The 20407-nt window shown below is 41.4% G+C and overlaps 1 protein-coding gene across 1 annotated transcript in view; it reads left to right on the forward strand.

Moving 5' to 3' along the window:
- TTC7A (tetratricopeptide repeat domain 7A) overlaps positions 1 to 20407 on the forward strand; it is a 201788-nt gene that overhangs the window by 5187 nt on the left and 176194 nt on the right. The window contains exons 2-4 of the mRNA XM_081940769.1: positions 4097 to 4260; positions 7947 to 8115; positions 19075 to 19205. Coding sequence (XP_081796895.1) covers positions 4097 to 4260; positions 7947 to 8115; positions 19075 to 19205 — 464 coding nt within the window. The remainder of the gene's footprint in view (positions 1 to 4096; positions 4261 to 7946; positions 8116 to 19074; positions 19206 to 20407) is intronic.

Raw genomic sequence — 20407 nt, forward strand, 5'->3', positions numbered from 1 at the left:
CCCCCAGACTCTACAAGTAAGGTCAGATCTTTTAGAGAAGGAGACACTGTTTATGCTCAAAATTACACAGGGGGGACATTGTGGATACCGGCGAGGGTCATTGGCATCATGGGCCCTCGATCGTATTTGTTAGAGCTTGAAGATGGGCGGAATTGGAGAAGGCACATCGATCAGCTTCGAGGTCGCCTAGCACAATCCAACTTACGGGATGAGGGCGAAAGTTTCCTGTCCACAGAAAGACAACCGCAGGGAAACTTCATCCCAGGAAACGACGACACCGGCGAGCTAAGCGGGGGACAGGACATCACGCACGCAGCTGAGCAACCCCCCGTCATCACAGCCGCTGAGCAACCCCCCGTCATCGCAGCCGAACAAGATACCAGGGAAAAGAGCATCGAAAACGCAAGACCTCCAGAAACAGAAAAAGCACCCGATCCTGCAACCACTTCAAACCAACAGGAAACCAGTCCTGCAAGTACTTCAACGCAACCTGAACTCCGACGTTCCTCCCGAGCAAGACAAACACCCACCTACCTAAAGGACTATGTCACCTACCGCAACGTCCCATCTAGGAGGGGAGGGGTGTTAGATATTAGCATATATCGAGATAAGTCTTCCCTCAGGTCCGCTCCTACAGCGGGAAACAGGTATTCATCTGATTGGTCAATGGGCGTGCCTCATCCCTATAAAAGGGGAACCCTCCGACCACAGGTTAAGCTGGATCACTACTACTACTAATAAAATGAGCTGTTGAGTTACTTCGTGTCCGCAGTCTGTCTCTCGTTGCCCAGATCTAACAGTTGGGTTGTCTCTCTTAGCGTCCCGTCGCCTTTTTGGGGGCGGAAGGAGATTTATTTGGCGGGGGAGGGGGGGAGGGAAGCTGATTGGCATATTATTCCCTCACCCCATTCTCTACCCGGCAACTTTTGAAATCATGCCTGGGGCTTAGCGATGGCTTGTTTGTAGAAATAGGATAGTTTCTACAGATACTTGAACAGTGTGGACCAAGCGTTGGCAATGCAGCTTTCATCGCACCCCGGACCGGTTTTACTCTAATTTGCCTCTCTCCTCGGCTGCCTCTCCCTCTCCCTCAGCTGTGCTCTTGAAGAGGCTGCTCTACCACACTCAAATGCTCCTCGTTCAGAATCAGTTCTTGGGTGACCTTGTCTTCAAGAGAAATATAATCAGTGCCGCTCCCCAGCTATGCTTCGTTGAATGAACCCAGTGAAATGTGCTCTCCTTGGGAATAAATCTCATTGAATTCACAAGCGCTTCCTTCCGAATTAATATGTAGAAGATGACTGTGCTGTAGTTTTAGGACGGAAGTAGCAGCCTTATTCTGACACAGACACAGACACACACTCACACACATACAGAAAGATACATTGAGGGGCCCAGTGGTGGAGCAGTAATGCCCCCTCCTCCTTTCTTCTGACCCGCTGCTGCCCGCAGAGGTGTCCTTGTTGAGCAGCTGTCCTGATTCTGTGAGGCTGGACCATCCGCTCTCCTTTGGAAGGATAAAGCAGCCTCTCAGAGTGAGCATCAGGCAAAGGCAAAAAGACAGACCTCTGAGAACAGGCTGCTCTTTATGTCGGTGCCAGCCGTCATGACTGGCTTTGGAAGCACTGAATCCCTTGGAGTTGGGTGGCTGTGAAAAATGTGAATAAGTAAATAAAATAATTAAGGCAACTAGGACCTCTCAGGGATGCTGAGCTTGTCAATCAGAAAGGTCAGCAGTTCGGCAGTTTGAATCCCTAGCGCCATGTAATGGAGTGAGCTCCCGTTACTTGTCACCGCTTCTGCCAACTTAACAGTTTGAAAGCATGTAAAAATGCAAGTAGGAAAATAGGAACCACCTTTGGTGGGAAGGTAACAGTGTTCTGTACACATTTGGCATTTATTCATGCTGGCCACATGACCACGGAGACGTCTTTGGACAGCTCTGGCTCTTCGGCTTTGAAACGGAGATGAGCACCGTGCCCTAGAGTCGGGAATGACTACCACATATGTGCAAGGGGAACTTTTACCTTTACCTTAGGACCTCTTAGGCTAGAATAAGTATGGAGGGGGCAAAATGCAAGAAGGGTCCCTCTGCTTCTGAAAAAGGTTGCCCCGCCATTCAATGAGACCAAGGTTGAAGATGCCCAAATGGTGCCATCAAGGCTGACTGGCATGCCTTGCCACTTCTCATGGCCCTATCATGTAGATTAAGTCTCCACACCTGATGGTATTTACATGTGTTCAGTTACAAAATGGGTTGGCTGAGTATCATGGGACTTGTTGCTCACTATTTCAGGCGTGGGTTGGCTTGGAGAACTTTAGCAGCGTTCTTGGGGGGAAATGGAGCACGATAGATAGAGGCTAAATAAAACACAGTTTCAATTTTAAAGAGAAATCTTTGAATAGAAAATAAAACTGTAAAACATAGAAGGAGGAATGAACTCACCAGCAGCTTGGCTGCCCCCCACCCCCTTGAAACCTTTGCCTCAAACCACAGCCATTTTGTGTCTGTAGAGGGTCTGTGTGACTAATTTGAAGTTAACTTGTGGACTCCACCCAAAAGCATAAATGCATGCTAGTTGCACTATCAGCATGTATGTTTTCCTCAATCAGTTTTGCATATGCAATTATTCCAGCGAAAGGAAAGTGTGCCAGTAGTGGGTAGGGGTGATGAGGGAGAAAATAAGTGGAAAGAAAAGGCACATCAAATAGTTTTTTTTAAAAGGAGGAGAGTATGAGACAGCTTTGCTGTTTCTTTGGGAATATATTCTATTTTAGAGAGTCAGAATAATACAGTAAAATGCTTCTGTAATATTAAATGGAGTTTGAGCTCATATAATCACATGGTTAAAGCTTTGTTGTCCTTTCCAGCAATAGATCGTATTTTCTGAATGTTTACATTCTATCCAATACAGTTGCTCTTATAAAATCTGAGGCAAAACAGCACCCCCGATAAGAGCCCAAGAGTAAAATTCTCCATGTTGTTGAGGAAAGATTTGCACTGTTTTCAGTGTGGTTCTGATCAGATAACTGATTGAAACAAGGCATACTCAATATTAAATTGCTATGCAGTATTAACCATATAGTTGTTGTTTTTTTTAAAAAAAAGATGTGTTTAAAAAAGAGTATCGATTATGCAGTGGTAATCATCCTCTTGATCTTTTGATATGCACACCCCTGGTAGATGTTGTTTTTGAACTCAGATTCATATTTATGATTAGCTGCTATTTATGGCTTGAATGTTTTATTAACATTTTAGCTTTTAATTTTATCATCTGCCATTATAAGTATCTCATTATTTTAACCTGTCATAAGACCCCATGGGCAAACAGGATATGCGCAGATATGAAACTAACAATCACAGGGGTTAATAGTTGAATGTGCAGACCTATTGAGATAAATTAATAGTTTAATCATGATTTGACTGGCACATGGCAGTTATGCATCTCAAAATTTATCTGCTTAATACTTTCTGGAACAGATTGTGAGGTTGGAAGATAAGGGTTTGGGGGAGGAGAGGCATAGAAAGTCACATTGCACAGATTTTTGACTCAGTCCTTGATGCTGGTTACAGTTTGATGTATGCCTATTGATAGGTAAATCCCCTTGTGTTCAGTTATTATTTACTGTATAAGTATAGAGAGGCCTGCAGCAAAATTTGCATTTATAACGTCTTATTGATTAGATTTCTAGAACACAGTAACAAGACATTTATATAAATAATTGTGATTTTATTTCCAATAAAGTTTTCATGACTGAATCAAATTCTGTCCATTTCTTTAAATAAGCCAGCAGAACAAATTGGTGTTTATTTCTCTAAAGAGTTCATATTTACAAATCTGAAGTAGAATACATGACACAGGGCGTTCATTTATATGTCTAAATAAGAAAGTTTCTAAGAAATGTCTATAAATGTATAGATAATCACTTAAGTTGGATTCCTATTACATAAACAAGTTTTGCACTCTGGGCAAATTTCCTTATGCAAGGAAATGTTTATATAATGGTTAAAATTCTATGTTTAGCTTTCTGTCCTGCTATATATGGGAACATAACACAGTGTGTAATTTTTTATTCCATTGACTATGTCTTGCAGAGGACTATGAGAATCTACTAGCTGCAGAGGCACTGCTGGAGCTGTGCTTAAAAGAAAACCTTGCCAAAGTCAAAGAAACCATGCCATTAATGGAAAAAAACGAGACCAAACTGAGTGACGCCAAAAAGTTTTTGACTGACATTCTAAATCGAGGGAAATTACTGGTAGGAATTCTAGATAGAAATTAAAAAGAGCATAAAACACTGCTAATGATATACAATCAAATGGTTTAGATAACAAAATGTTGGAATCTTTAATCTCGCCTGATGCATTTATAAAAATCTGAAATAATTGCTTTCCATTTGCAGCAGCTTTTATTCAAAAGAAGGTTGGGGTTTGTTATGATTTACTAAATTAAACTTTCAACACTATATAAATTAATAGCCAATTCTGTCCTCCAAGAACCAACCCTTCTAGAATGGCATTATCCATATGAAGAAATGAAGGCATTAGCAGGTTTTGAGGGTTTGCAGAAGTATAGACACAATTTAGGGACACCGATTTCAAGGGTGGCCATTGAGGACCAAACATAAAAAAGGGCCATGAAATATTGCTGACTTGGAGGAAGGAAATAATTGGGGATGGGGTGGTGGGGTAGAGAATACAGTGTCCTAGTAAAAGACATGAGTGACTAAGTCCAGGGTTTCCAAATTAAAGTTATTAAGACACTTGAACATAACTTTGAGAAGGTGCTTTGGAATGTGTGATGATGTGAGCACAGCCACCTCTTCTGTCTTTTTTCAGAATTCTATGTGAGCCTAGAAAAAGGATGCAGCTATTTTAGTAAATCAAATCAATTGACTCATTAAAACAACCACATCTTTTTTTCTGGCTCTAACAATGCCAACAATGCTTTATTGCAGATCCACTTATGTTTCTATAGATCTATTTTAGGAGCGCTAGTGATACAAGAGACTTGCTTTTAAAAAAAATAACAACCATGAGACATCATAATGGGCAGAACAAGTCTAACTGTACAATTTATTGTTATGGAAGCTGCCAAGAGACTCTTTCTTTGGCCTGCTACTTGAACAATTCCACATGGGGTAGTTTCAGTGGTGGGATACCACTGGTACGCCCCGGTATGGGCGTACCGGTGCCTGCTGGGAGCACCAGGTACCGTTCCGGTATGGTGCTCTGGAGGGCCCATCCGCGCTCCTTACCTGTATTTGAACTGCTCGGGGCTTCTGCGCAAGCTCACGGAGCGTACAGCGCCTGCGCGACATTCCACTGAGCAGCTGGAGTGTTGCGGAGCGTTGCGGGCGGTAAGTACGCATGCGCATGCTGCGCGCATGCTGCACGCATTCATGTGGTGGCCGGCCGGCCCCATTGCACCGTACCGGTTGCACCAGGATCCGGAACCCTCCACCGGGTAGTTTATTCGGGAGTCATAGCTTTAATTCAGCATGGTGGGATTTTATGTCTCTTTCAAAGTCCCAACTTCTAAAAATCTGCATTAATTCATTAATGTGAGTTTTCGTTACAAATTGGGGATTATATACAAAAATGAGGAAAGCTTGATAAACTATTTCACATTTCTCATATAGATAGTCCTCAACTTGCGACCACAAGTGAGCCCAAAATTTCTTTTGCTAAGTGAAACAGTTGTTAAGTGAGTTTTGCTCCGTTTTACAACCTTTCTTGCCACAGTTGTTAAGTGAATCACTGCAGTTGTTAAGTTAGTAATACAGCTAAGTGAATCTGGCTTCCCCATTGACTTTGCTTGTCAGAAGGTCTCAAAAGAATACTACAACTGTCATAAATGTGAGTCAGTTGCCAAGTATCTGAATTTTGATCATGTGACTGTGGGGCATGCTGCAACAGTCATAAGTGTGAAAAACGGTGATAAATCACTTTTTTCAGTGCTGTTGTAACTTCAAACGGTTACTAAATGAACTGAGGATATCAATCTGGAAATACGTTATTCATCCATTTGATCTCGCATACCTATGAAAAAATAATCTGCCAATTTTTCCATTTTCTTTCACTTGGAGTTAATTTATGCTTAATTTAAATGGCTAGCAAGATGGTTATTATAGTTATGCACTGACTTTCATGCCCTGCGGCAAACTGATCTCCTACAAATGGCAACACTGACTATCCCTTGGTTATTTTTGGTTTGGAGAAGGTGAATGTGACTGAGAAATAGCGGTATGAACCATGCTGGGATCAACCTTTTAGAGGTGACGTTCTTAAGTTTTAACTTCGTGGGTTGTCACAGATAAAGCACTTTGTGTGTTTCAAATCTCTCTATTGCAGGGGTGTCCAAACTTGGGAACTTTAAGACTTGTGGACTTCAACTCCCAGAATTCCCCAGCCAGCATGGCTGGCTGGGGAATTCTGGGAGTTGAAGTCCACAAGTCTTAAAGTTCCCAAGTTTGGACACCCCTGCTCTATTGCTTAAAGCCATAAACTGGGCTGTATTCATAATGCGTCAGTCAAGGTTGATGGCCTTTATAGCACTGTGGTGCTCAAGCTGGTATACTTGGTTAAAACAGGGCAATGGTTACTTAGAAGGGATGCAGCTAGTGCTGCAATTAAATTGGATGTAAGAAGAGGCTGATGTAGGATTATATTAGAGCAGGGGTGTCCAAACTTGGGAACTTTAAGACTTGTGCATGGCTGGCTGGGGAATTCTGGGAGTTGAAGTCCACAAGTCTTAAAGTTCCCAAGTTTGGACACCCCTGCTCTATTGCTTAAAGCCATAAACTGGGCTGTATTCATAATGCGTCAGTCAAGGTTGATGGCCTTTATAGCACTGTGGTGCTCAAGCTGGTATACTTGGTTAAAACAGGGCAATGGTTACTTAGAAGGGATGCAGCTAGTGCTGCAATTAAATTGGATGTAAGAAGAGGCTGATGTAGGATTATATTAGAGCAGGGGTGTCCAAACTTGGGAACTTTAAGACTTGTGCATGGCTGGCTGGGGAATTCTGGGAGTTGAAGTCCACAAGTCTTAAAGTTCCCAAGTTTGGACACCCCTGTATTAGAGTAAGATTTAACTTCCCTTGTTTGAAGTGTTGTAACTTTTCAAAGGATAGCTGAAATGTGTTCACTTTTAAATATATATATTTAACACACACACACACACACACACACACACACACACACACACACATATACACACTTTGATTGCAGTTTCAAAATTGCTGAAGAGATGCAAAGTATTTTCCTTATGAAGAAATTTCGGGTAAGCAGGGCAAAACGTTAAGCTGCTTCATAAATATATACAAAGCAGCTTAAAGGTTTGCCCTAAATATTTTTATATAGGTAAAAAAATAAAGCAGGGCAAAACTTTAAGCTAAATATATATTTTCAGCAACTTTGTAACTCCAGTCAAAGTGCACTAGTAAACTTCTACTTCACGTGGGGTAAGTGTTCTTGTTTTACCTATTTTTATTTAGGTAAAAAAATAAAGCAGGGCAAAACTTTAAGCTAAATATATATTTTCAGCAACTTTGTAACTCCAGTCAAAGTGCACTAGTAAACTTCTACTTCATGTGGGGTAAGTGTTCTTGAAAATGTATGGAAGAAAATCAGATGGCTCCATCCATTGACACATAGCAGGAAACCATGTGGATCCTCTGTTGTAATGACAGAATGTTCCTCTTCTTAAGAGCTGCCTTATTAATTTCAGTAGAAAATGAAGGTCCAACCTCTATAATTTTTCAAATTAACCGAGGGATCTGCATTCTGCACTCATTATATTTCACCATGTACTTCAAAGCTCATTAAGGTTTTGTTAACAAAATGCTTGATTCCATGCGATGTTGAACAGGGAGATATTTCCAAAACAAACATTGTTTAACCACAGCTTTATTATATTACTAATGAACATTTTAATTTTTCAGCCAAAAGATATGACAGAAGCAATGTTGCTCCTTGCAAAGCTTCATTATATTGAAGGCTGTTACCGAGAGACTTTGAGCCTGTATGCAAGAGTTGGCCTCGAAGACCTTGCAATAGAGAAGAAACCTTTATACAAGCTGCGTCTGCTAACCGAAGCTTTTGTTATTAAAGGTAATGGGGGTTGTCTAGGGTCACTGGTTTCTGATTTCACTGCGATGATGCTGTAGAAAATCAGCTCATATAAACCTTGTTTATTTTATCCTTCAAACATTTTATTTTATTTAGTGGAAGTTGCAGTGAGTTTAAATTTTAAAAAGCTGACGAGCTATGGAATATCATAAACAAAATTCTAATTCATATAAAATACCTATGCCTGATTAAAAGATTGAATTTTGGTTCAGACCTATAGATATCATTTTTTTTATTTGTAAAACAATCGAACAACATTCTGCATATTTCTTCAGTTTCTTTGATCTTCGGTAATAGGTTGAAATTAACAAGGAAAATCAGTAGCGCTATAATATTTTGCTTTTTTAAAAAGAAAAATAGGAGAGCATGACAGCCTTACAATACAGTACTATAGATTTATATTTTTAAATGTCATGGTTTTTCTGCTCTGAACATGGAATATTATGCTGGCTAGGGAATTCTGGCAGTTGAAATCCATAAATTTGTCAAGTGGGAGAAATGGTGCTCTACCCAACTCTTTGGACTGTACATGACATGATGTCTTTGGAAGAGTAAATGATTATTAAACAATGTTATGTATATTGCAGATAAGCTATGAAAAGAGGGACAATATTTTTTTAAAAATCAGCTCAGTTGTATGTAAAAGATTCAGGTGAAGGATCTGAAAAGTCAAAGAGAGCTGCCTGATGACATGAACAGGGAATAAATATCTTAAACAAGATGTCTGCTTCCACCCAAACTAAAGTGACATTGTGTTTGTAAGGAAGCAGTGGTTCTTAAACTAGAGATGCCCAAAGAGATAATTTGGGCACAACCTGGGGGTACTAAAGGTAATTTCTTGCTTAGGGGGTCATGGATCCAGTTTGAGACTGATGCTTGTGCAAAACAACAAAGTCTGATTTCTTTTGTGGGAGTTATGGCAATATTTAAGACAAGGGGGGGAGTGGGTCAGTTTTAAGACCCACTCTATTGGCAGATCACACCATGGGCTCTTTCCTACAGCTTTTTAGTGCTTATCAAACTGACAATATTTGGTTCTTCTTTCTTTTGTAGAATACTTACATTTCTCCTTGCTGTATTTTCAACCATTGTACAACAACAACAACAACAACAAGAATAATAATATCTCTTCTGTATGTGTCTTTGTATTCTATGTTTGGAAGAGAGGGAAGTTATCCAAGGGTTTATGATTCAGCTGTTTTTCTGGGAAACCTGGAAAAAATACCTCTGCTTGCATTCTTCATCTTCTGTTTCCTTTCAGTGCTGTTTATGACTGCTGCTGAAGTAGTTGCTCTCTGCCTATCCTCTTCTAACCTTTTCAGCATACCAATCCACTTATTAGGTGAATAGAGGGCTGGAATGATCAGATACCTTCAACTGGTATGTAAAAATCAAAGCTAAAACACCATATTATTATTGCAATGATCCTTTTGAACATCAGGCATCATGTTGATCTGTGCTTCCTAAGGAGCCACAGTTTAGAATGTCTCTGCTATTCTATTGACTTTGGGAAATGCATCATTGGTACCTATTTGTGAATGGTAGTAGCTATTGGATTAGAAAGGCTTAAGCATTTAGAAATGATATCCTCCAGTTAATAATAAGAAATCATTAGAAACTTTGATATGTCTGACTTACTTACAGAGTGTATATTTTATTATGATTTTATTGCTACCATGAAAATTTCCTAATTCAGACAAATTTCTTTTTGCTAGCCTACCTGCCCACCTTTGCTTTTGTGGACATCAGATAGTCTATGAAGCATCCTAGTTCGTTTAATTATTTAATTTAAATAGGCCTTTCCTGCTTACCACCGTGGCACAGTGGTTAGAATTCAGTACTGCAGACTACTTCTGCTGGCTGCTGGCTGCCTGCAATTTGGCAATTTGAATCTCATCAGGATCAAGGTTGACTCAGCCTTCCATCCTTCCGAAATGGGTAAAACGAGGACCCAAATTGTTGGGGGCAATATGCTGACTCTGTAAACCACTTAGAAAGGGCTGGAAAGCACTGGAAAGCAGTATATAAGTTTAAATGCTATTGCTATTACAAATATATGTTTAGTTGCATAAAGATCATATATAGTGTTCCTATATAGGTATTTCTGAGGACAGTTTAATGATAGCATTTTGATATATTTAGCTTACATTGATAACATGCTGTCTAATAATTTAAAATATAGGAGTCATTGATCAGGTTCAATTAACACATTATGCTATGATTCTGAAAAAGAAGAGGCTTATCATTGCTTAGCTGTATTTGGGTACATATAGACTGCTATTCCTCTTCTATGGTTCCCTACTAAAATTCCCAGAATACAAATGTAACATGCATTTGACCTGTATGATCCTAAAAAAGTATCTGTTAGTAAAATATGGACAAAAAACTTTCAAGGGAGAAGTATGAGAATGAAATGATTGTATCCATCAGCCAATTGGTGAGCAAGTCATTTAAGTGAATCTAGATTATTAATAATATTCACTTGTTCTATGCAAAACCATTAAATATTTGCCAGTGTGTATATGCTAATTTTGTCATTTTCCTGACAAAATTTGTTGATTTTGATATATATACTGAAAAACTAGAGAGAGGTTTTTCCAAACTAAACATAAGTGTTTGGTTTTGGTCTGAGAGTGTTGTATGAATCCAACCATAATGGTTTAGTAAGCTGCGTTTTGTGTGCTCATGGCTTTGAACCCAATCAGCTGTACCAAAGCTGCTTTTCAAAAGGCAATTGGGCTTTGTTTTTTGGAGTGGGGAATGGAAGGATTTATATTCCTTAGCTTATATTCATCTGGTTGTTAGCACTCTGAAAGTTGGGTTAGGGTCTCTGAGAGTCATTGAGGTCAGCTGGAGGTTTGTCTGTACTCTCAGGGTCAGAGTGCAAATGGGTGTGGAACCTTCTTGGGACTGCTGAAAAGACTGTGCTGTAGACAGGGGATAGGTAGTATCATATCCCCACCCCCGCCCCTATTTGAGAGAGGGCTGTTCAATTTTAACATGGCTGTCCTCTTTGATCTCGCTCTCAAACCAGTGGTCCCATCCCTGTCCAAGATATGGGTTGCTGTTTTTTAAAGAGTGACCTTTGTCTTTCAGATGCAAAGGTCACTCTTTTGAAGACACCCAAGAGCAATGGAAGCCCTAACCTTGAATATGAATGGGCAAAGTGAAGGCCATGCTTTAATATTTGTTTGCCTCTGCAGAAGGCAACGCTGGGTGGTTATGATGTCACTGAACTGGAGGTGGCTAAATGTTTTGATCTCTTTTTAGGTGGTTTTGAAGTAAAACAGATATCTTAAGATTTGCAAAGGTGTGAACTACGCATGTTGCCTCTTAGAATTCAAGGAGGTGGAAGTTGTGGTTTTGGAGGAAAAGAAGGTTTTTTTTTTCATTTTAATGAACGAAAGAAGTACTTAACCCTTTGTAAATCTTAGGGCATCTGTTATTCTCTTAAATCCCTTGCCCAAAAATGAGCAAAAGAATGAAATAAAACCAAAACTTACTGTATACTCAAACCAAAGGAACTCTGGGTGTTGGGTAATTCCATCCAGAAATGAGTTCCTACCGGCTTGGACTGGTTTAGCTGAGTAGATAGTAACTCGGCATGCCTCCGAACTGGCGGCGGCGCCATCTTGGTTTTTGTGCATACGCAGAAAAAATTTGTTCGCTACTGCACATGTGCACATAGCACGCATCAAGCAGCCACACGCCCAAAGCGCAGGCCCACCCAAAGCGTGCCCCTGAGTGAACCGGCAGTAAAAGAATCCAGAACCCACCCCTGTGCCCATCCCTATTTTAAGGCTCAAATCTGTCAACTAAGGACTTGGTTTTTACCCAAAGTAGCAATTTTCAGATTGAGGTTGTCCTGATTAAACCCTGTAATACTTCTGAAGCAGTGCCACCTTTTGACCAGAATAACAAGTAAGCCATGGAAAATATACCTGATCTCTTGGGGGAGACACAGGTGCTACATGTTGTTATTAAAGATTTGGTTCCTTAAAGCAGCATGTAGCACTTTATAGAATGGAAATGCAGGCTTTTGTCTAATTTCATGCAGTCTCTCCAAGCCAATATCTTCTGCCTTTTGGCCTTACATGACACTGGAGCATAGGCCCTAGAATCAATTTCTCTCAACAGAATGCAATCCTTAAGAATACCAAACATAATTCCACCAGGAACAAATTTCCTCACAGCTGAGTAATATGCATTCGTCCCATCCTTGAGTCGACAAAGAGCTATATTGCTGTACTTTGCGCTGATCAAGTTTTATTGTGTGTCAGCAGTGAGAAACTGTCATAAATTCAATGTGGGGCAGTTTCAAGGGCAGTGATTGGTGGGTTTCTCAGGTTCCTTTCCAGGCACTCCCTCCACCTTCATCCTATACACCTTCTATACCCCAGTGGTCAATCCATCATCATTTTTTTCTCCATATGATTATTGATTTCCTGAAGAAAAACAGCCTGCGTAACTTTTGGGAGAAATCCACTATGCAGATTAACTTGATTGCCTCTTCTCATTCCCTTTGTAACCCCACTAATTGGTCAGCCAGAATCCCCTGCAAGTTTATTAGATCACTATAAAAAGATTGACACCATAGTCTGGTGTTAAAAACAGCAATAGTGGTTGGGATGGTGCTTATAGTACTTTGCTTAATATTTCGTTCTAGATGATGTGCTGTTAGTACTGTTGAGAATTTGGGATCTTTCAGCAAGATGCTTCTCTGTGCTTATGCTCCTGTGTATTACTGGACAAATTTGTATAAATGCCTCTGCATGTATGCAGGTTTGTGTGTGAATGGAAGAAACAAAAGTCATAATGAATCTGCATGATGAAAAGATTCCAAGTGATTTTGTAGTGCAATCCAGGAAGCAGTTTGGTTCATAATATGGTATATGGGCCAGAATAAAACTTTTCATCTTTACTTTTTCCCATTGGAGTATAAAGTGTTGTATTCTTCTTTGTGTATATCATTACCTTTTCCCACTATATTATAAAGCAGAGGTTGGCAACCGTAAACATTCAAAGAGCCACAAAGATCCTAACTGGAAGCCCCCTCTCCATAGAGTCTCCTCCTAGCGTGGCGTCCTTTTTCCTCTGCCAACTGGAAGTCCGGTTCCCCCACCATAGCGTCTCCTCCTAGTGTGGCATCCTTTTGCCTCTACCTGTCCTAACCAAAAGCCCTATCAATTGTGGAGCTGACTGGCAACAGGGAGCTGCAGCAGAGGGATGAAAGAACCACATGTGGCTCCAGAGCCGTAGGTTGCCAACCCCTGGTATAAAGTGTTGGAGTTCACATTTTAAATATGTTGAATTTTTAAAAGAAATGCTGGCTAGAGTTTAGGGGTAACAGCTTGATCTGGAGGGCAGCAGATTGTCCATTCTTTTGTTTGGTATGGCTTTTAATGGACTGCTTTTGCCAGGATTTTCACTTGTGATATTGGTGGTGGGGAGAGACAGGAAGAGATAGAGAGAGAGAGAAATGACCAATACAACTTTAATTTAAGACTGCATCAACAGGCAAAGTTCAGGTCTTGTAAGATTAGCAGTAATAAATAGAAGGGCTTTTCCATTCTTCTCTGTGCATTCTGTGTTCGCTCCGAATCTGACCGAACACAGGTAAGAGCCTATTTGCGGACTTACCTTGTGGCAATAAGAGCGGCCAAACGTAGACATTGTGCTGCTCTTATTGCGTCCGCGGATAACCGCCCTGCCACCCTGTTTAGGGTGACCCGCTCCCTTTTATCGCAGGGGGCGCGGGAGACACCCTTACAGGGTAGAGCAGAGGAGTTTGGGGAATATCTTCAGGACAAAATCGATCAGATCCGGAGCGGGTGGACCTCCGTCAGTGGACCAGACGAGCCGCCAACAGCGAGTCTTGAGAGACCATTCTGGGAGGAGTTTGACTCTGTTGCCCCCGAGGATTTGGACAGGTTGTGTGGACGACTGCGACCCACCACATGTTTAACGGACCCGTGCCCCTCCTGGCTGGTACTGGCAGCCTGGGAGGTGACACGAGGCTGGCTCCTGGGCCTGGTGAATGCCTCATTGGGTGAGGGATACTTACCAACCGCCTTGAAAGAGGCGGTGGTGAGACCCTTGCTCAAGAGACCTTCGCTCGACCCAATGGAGCTAGCTAATTATCGTCCAGTCTCCAACCTCCCCTTCTTGGCGAAGGTTGTTGAGAATGTGGTGGCGCAGCAATTTCCACGACACCTAGACGAATCCGACTATCTAGACCCACGCCAGTCCGGCTTCCGACCCGGGCACAGCACTGAGACAGCCTTGGTCGCGTTGGTTGATGATCTCTGGAGGGCCAGAGATAGGGGTTGTTCCTCTATCCTGGTCCTATTAGACCTCTCGGCGGCTTTTGATACCATCGACCATGGTATCCTATTGCGCCGGTTGGAGGGGATGGGAGTCGGAGGCACCGTTTTGCGGTGGTTCGGCTCCTACCTCTCCGACCGGAAGCAATGTGTGTTGACAGGGGGGCAGAGGTCGTCCCTGAGGCCACTCACTTGTGGGGTGCCACAGGGGTCGGTCCTCTCGCCTCTCCTGTTCAACGCATATGTGAAGCCGCTGGGTGAGATCATCCGTGGTTTTGGGGTTGAGTACCATCTTTACGCTGATGATACTCAGCTGTACATTTCAACCCCAAACCACCCCAACGAGGCTGTCGAAGTGATGTCCCGGTGTTTGGAAGCCGTCGGGGTCTGGATGGGGGACAACAGACTCAAACTCAACCCCTCCAAGACCGAGTGGCTGTGGGTACCGGCACCTCGGTTCAGCCAGCTGACTCCATCGCTGGCCATAGGGGGCGAACAACTGTCCCCCGTGGAGCGGGCGCGCAATTTGGGCGTCCTCCTCGATGCCCGGCTGTCAATGGAGGACCATGTGGCAGCCGTGGCAAGAGGGGCGTTCCACCAGGTCCGCCTGGTGCGCCAATTGCGCCCCCTACTGGACCGGAGTGCCCTGCGCACGGTCACTCATGCACTGGTGACGTCTCGCCTGGACTACTGCAATGCCCTCTACATGGGGCTTCCCTTGGGACGCATCCGGAGACTGCAGCTAGTTCAGAACGCAGCCGCGCGGGTTATTATGGGAAGTACACGTTACTCCCACGTAACACCTCTCCTGCGCGAGCTGCACTGGCTACCTGTGGCCTTTCGGGTGCGTTTCAAGGTATTGATCACCATCTTTAAAGCGCTCCATGGCATAGGACCTAGTTATCTGCAGGATCGCATCCTACCACACACGTCCCTGCGACCTATCCGCTCACACAGGGAGGGGCTCCTCCTGGTGCCGTCTGCTAGGCAATGCCAGCGGGCGACACCTAGGAGTAGATCCTTCTCTGTGATGGGCCCAACCCTCTGGAATGACCTCCCCCCAGACATTCGAACTACCACCGACCTCCGTTCCTTCCGGCAAAAGTTAAAGACTCACCTATTTCAATCAGCTGGCCTGGCACTTTCTTAGTTTTACCTCCCGGGGATTTATTTTATTTTAATTGGGTTTGGGGTTTTAATTGTGATGTTTTTAGGATTAGAATATATTTATTTCTTAGTACAGCCTATCTCCCCCTCCAAATGTATCTTAAATGTATTTTATTATTATGACTGATTTTATTTGTATTGACTGTACACCGCCCCGAGTCCCTTTCTGGGAGAGGGGCGGTCTAAAAATCTAAGAAATAAATAAATAAATAAATTCTGTTCCATTTCCAGGCTGACTGTGTAGCATGTTGGGGAAAAAACCCTGGGCTATGGAGTACAGTATAAGGTATCTAAAAACAAAGTAGTTAGGAACAGGGAGAAGAAACTCAGGAAATTGCTATATCTGAGTAAGACCTTTTAATCTTCGAAGCTTGGTTTTATCTATAATGAGTGGCTGTATTTGTACAGAGGATCAGAGAAGGGTGTTTTCAGGTTTACTTGGAGGTGCCAGGAATTCAGCTTGGAACTTTCTGTCTGCAAAGATACCTTTACATGAGATACTCTCTTTCTATTGAAAGAGAGGAAAAGGAAGATAAGAACATTTCGCAAGTATTGAATGGAAAATACAGGGTCCTAATTGGAGAGGCAGAAAACGATGGTATTAGAATTGGCCTTATTTGTGGAACTGAGTCTGCCTCATACTTAAGTATTTGTATCTATATTTATCTATAATACTTTATGGGCAGTAACCAGATTACACACATATACTTACATAAGAAGCTGCTTTAAATTATTAGGATGAATGAATACTATATTGGATACAATGAATATATTCATTATATTCAATGTAATCCAATTCAACATACATACAATTTGATGAATATAATGCCATCTGTTAGATTGGGTAATGGATAGGCACACACAGGCTTAACGGTAACAACAGCTCTTTATTAAGTACAAGAAATGAGAACAATCCAGGGAAGGTTGAGTCTGACAGCAGCCCTTTTATAGGGAGCTGTCAGCCCCTTCGACCAATAGGATTAAACCTCTGTTCCCGCTGGAACAGAGGACTTTGGTGGAAACCACTGTAGTTAGAACAAGTATCTAACACCATCAATATCTGGTGGGCTTTTAACATATATTTGAAGGGGAAGAAAGGACATCCAGAACCATATTCGAGCATAAGCCCAAATAATCAAATTGTACAAGGAAGCAGGTGATCAGAAGGAAGGAATGCTCAGAAATACTTTACAATGGGAGATGCAACAGGCAAACCTAAGAAGGGCGATACTAAATGGCTCCGTTGCTTATTCACAGAGTACAAAGAACAAACCAGAAGAACTTGAAATCCTAGTATGCGTGGAGTGGAGTGGTGGAATATGACATTATTGGTATGATTGAAACTTGGGGAGAGGGGGTGGTGGAACTCGTAGTTGAAATACAATACTGGAAGGATATAATTTATTTTTTTAAACAACCACCACCCTAAAACTCATTTGTCTGGGATAGCCTGAGAATTCTTATCCTCAACAAAGAGTTGGATTAGAAGTCTTTATAACCACATGATTGTCTGTGTGTATGTTTATATATATGTGTAGCATTCTGGAAACAAGGGTAGAGCGCTATTTTTGATATTTGTTTTTTGCAAAACTAGGAGAAATAGAGAGCTTTACAGTATGCATACTGTAGCTTCTTGCTGCAATTCTGTTAATAATCTGAAAACTTTGCTCACCATCCCCTTTTGATTTCAAAAACATCCTTGCATATTGCTCATATTCATCAGGAGCCTCTGTGGTGCAGTGGCTAGAATGCAATATTGCAGGCTAATTCTGCTGACTGCCAGGGATTCGATTCTCACTGACTCAAGGTTCACTCAGCCTTCCATCCTTCAAAGGTCGGTAAAATGAGGACCCAGATTGTTGGGGGCAATAGGCTGACTCTGTAAACCGCTTAGAGAGGGCTATAAAAACACTATGAAGCGGTAGTGCTATTGCTATTGCTAATGTAGATTCAAACGTCTATTTAGCTACGTGGTAGCTAGAAAGTTAGTTTTCCCCCACTTTTTTTTTAAATGGGATGGTATGGAGTATGTATGTATGTATGTATGTATGTATGTATGTATGTATGTATGTACGTACGTAAAAGATTTTACTCTTCCTGAAGTTGAAATAATCTATGCTCTGAGAATGTCAAATCCAATCCCAAATATCACCAAACAAAATCCATTGAATCCAATCCTTTATTTGTTTACATCTTTTTTTAAAATATATTTTTATTATTTTTACATTTAAAACAATGCAATACCGTGGAGTTGGAGTGACCATACATTCACATTATATACAGCTAGTTTCAACCATTAACAATTAATCTACTTAATGCATTGTCTATCCTTCTATCCAATCACAATGTATACATTTGTTCCAGTCTTGTCATCTTGTCTTATACCAATCATAAAATCTATTCCATACTTCAAAATATTCTGATTCCCCTTTATTTTTAAGTTCAAGAGTGAGCCCATCTGCTTCTGCACAGGCCAACACTTTTCTGATTATATCTAGCTCTGATGGTGTATTTTCTTTTTTTCCAATACTGTGCATTTGTTTACATCTAATGGACAGAACCTTGCCAGACTACAGCTAAAACCTTGTAACCTACTAAATGCAGCCTGAGATATTCTGGGGTATGGCTGTCCTGAATCTCTCCCCCCTCCCTCCTCCAGTTTAGGACTGCACAGTTTTTTTCATTTTGGCTTCTCTCCAATGGTATGTGCTGTACACCATCCAGACTCAGTCTTGGTGTTCCATGGTCACGTGACTTCAATTTATGATGGGATTTTTTTTTTGCCAGTTTCTGGCCTTTTCAACTGGTTTCTGGTTTAAAAAAAATCCCCATATGAATACATTGATTTACTTAACAACAAGTACAGCTACAGCATTAACAAAGCTCTCAAAATGTGATAAAATCAGGTCTGGTGACATGATTGTCTCGACTTACATCACCATGACTTATAGTGGAAATTCCGGACTCTATTTCAACATAAGTCAAGGGCAACCTGTATTTATTTGTGCATTATATACAAACAACTGAATAACTTTATGAAATTCTGAGAGGCGTACACCATTAAAAAAAAACTCCAAGAACCACAATAAAACAGAAAGAATTGTGTGCCTTTGAGATGGGGGGGAAACTATGCAAACTAACAGATAACACCAAAGCAGAAGGATTACCACTCATCCTAACTCAAGATCTAGAGGGAATTTTTTTTTAAAAAATATTTTTTTTCCAGCATGGTTAGGGCAGAGGCCATACAGATCTTGAAGGAGATACTATTTCTGAGGCACTATGACAGATCGGGATAAAAGATTTAAATTCACTCAAATAAGTAACCTCCAGCTCTGTTGGGCTTCTCTAGGTAGAGAAGATTATGGGGATGGTTGCACAAAGTGAGAACTAATTGATGGTTAGTGCTTTTCAGCCTGGCATTGAAGAGACACTGTTGCTGTCTTCACAGGCTTGGCACTGGAGCGCTCACCCAATTCCATTGCTTCCCAAGTCCGGCTGTCAGAAAGAGAAGAGGAAGTCATGGCTTGCTTTGAAAGGGCATGTGTAATCGCTCAGATTTTCCTGCAAGAACTGGAGAAGGTAAATAAAAGTCAGCTCAAAGCATCATGACAACCATTTTGGCTGAGTATATTCAGAAGGAAAAACAACAGATGGGGTGGGAAATAGACCTGGCCTATAGAGTGAACTCAGCGTATGCTAGAACACACAATGTTCCCAGGGAGGTACACATTAAATTTCTTAGGAAAAGCACAAGAGATGAAATCCTGAATGCACAAAGGGGGCAAGCCTTGATATACAAAGATAAGGAGGTAACCATTCTGAAACAGATCCCCAAGAAAGTGAGGGAGAAAAGAAAATTTTATTCGCAATTGGCGAATAAACTATACCAGAAGGGGGTGTGGTTTCGATGGTTACTGCCTGAAGGTATGCTAATATTCTGGGAGGAGACAAGAGTTAGAATTAATACACCCATAGAGGCGCAGGCCTTTATGGAAAAAAATAAATTACTCCTAGAAAAACCAGAAGACACTTCAGTAGATGTACAAGACACGGGAGGGGCCGGAGCACTGCCAACTGGGGGAGATGGGGCGACATCAAGAAAGCTCAGATCACACAAATAAGTAAGAAAATCCATGTGATATAAACTGACCGAAATTACCAATTGAATCTACCACACTGACTATATGCTATTATGTAATATTTGAATTTTATGCAAATGTACACTATGAGTTTGGAGGGGGGGGGTGCACCTACCGCATCTCGCGGCTGCCAAAATTTGTAACCTTTCCCATACCTTTTCCCTTTGTAAAATATTAAAAAACCAATAAAACTTTGTTTAAAAAAAAAAGTCAGCTCAAAGGAGCCCCTCTTAGCATTTCCCAAGGATCTATATAACTGTTCCACTTGTTCTCCATTAAACAAAAGCCAGGAAACATGCTAAATTATGTACCCTGAGACCCTGCTTGATGTTCAGTTTTATGCCACTCTCCCGCCAATGAGCTCAAGATGTTGCTTTCTTTTGCTCAGGTAATACCTCTCTGAGGTGGTTAAGTCCAAATAGCCCAAGACTTCATGCAGCTGGCTGAATGGGAATTTGAATAAGATCTCTGTACATAATTTTATATTTTAGTATCACATTTTGCCAGATTTTGGGGTATTGAATTTCGGAACACAGGTTAGAAAATCACTAAAACGCCACAGATTAAAATGTACGATTCTGAGGGGAAAACGCCAGATTTTGAACAATGCATGTTATATCAGCTGTACTTTATGCAAAACCG

Source organism: Natrix helvetica, assembly GCF_964273705.1.
Source record: "Natrix helvetica genome assembly, chromosome: 2".
Lineage (NCBI taxonomy): Eukaryota > Metazoa > Chordata > Lepidosauria > Squamata > Natricidae > Natrix > Natrix helvetica.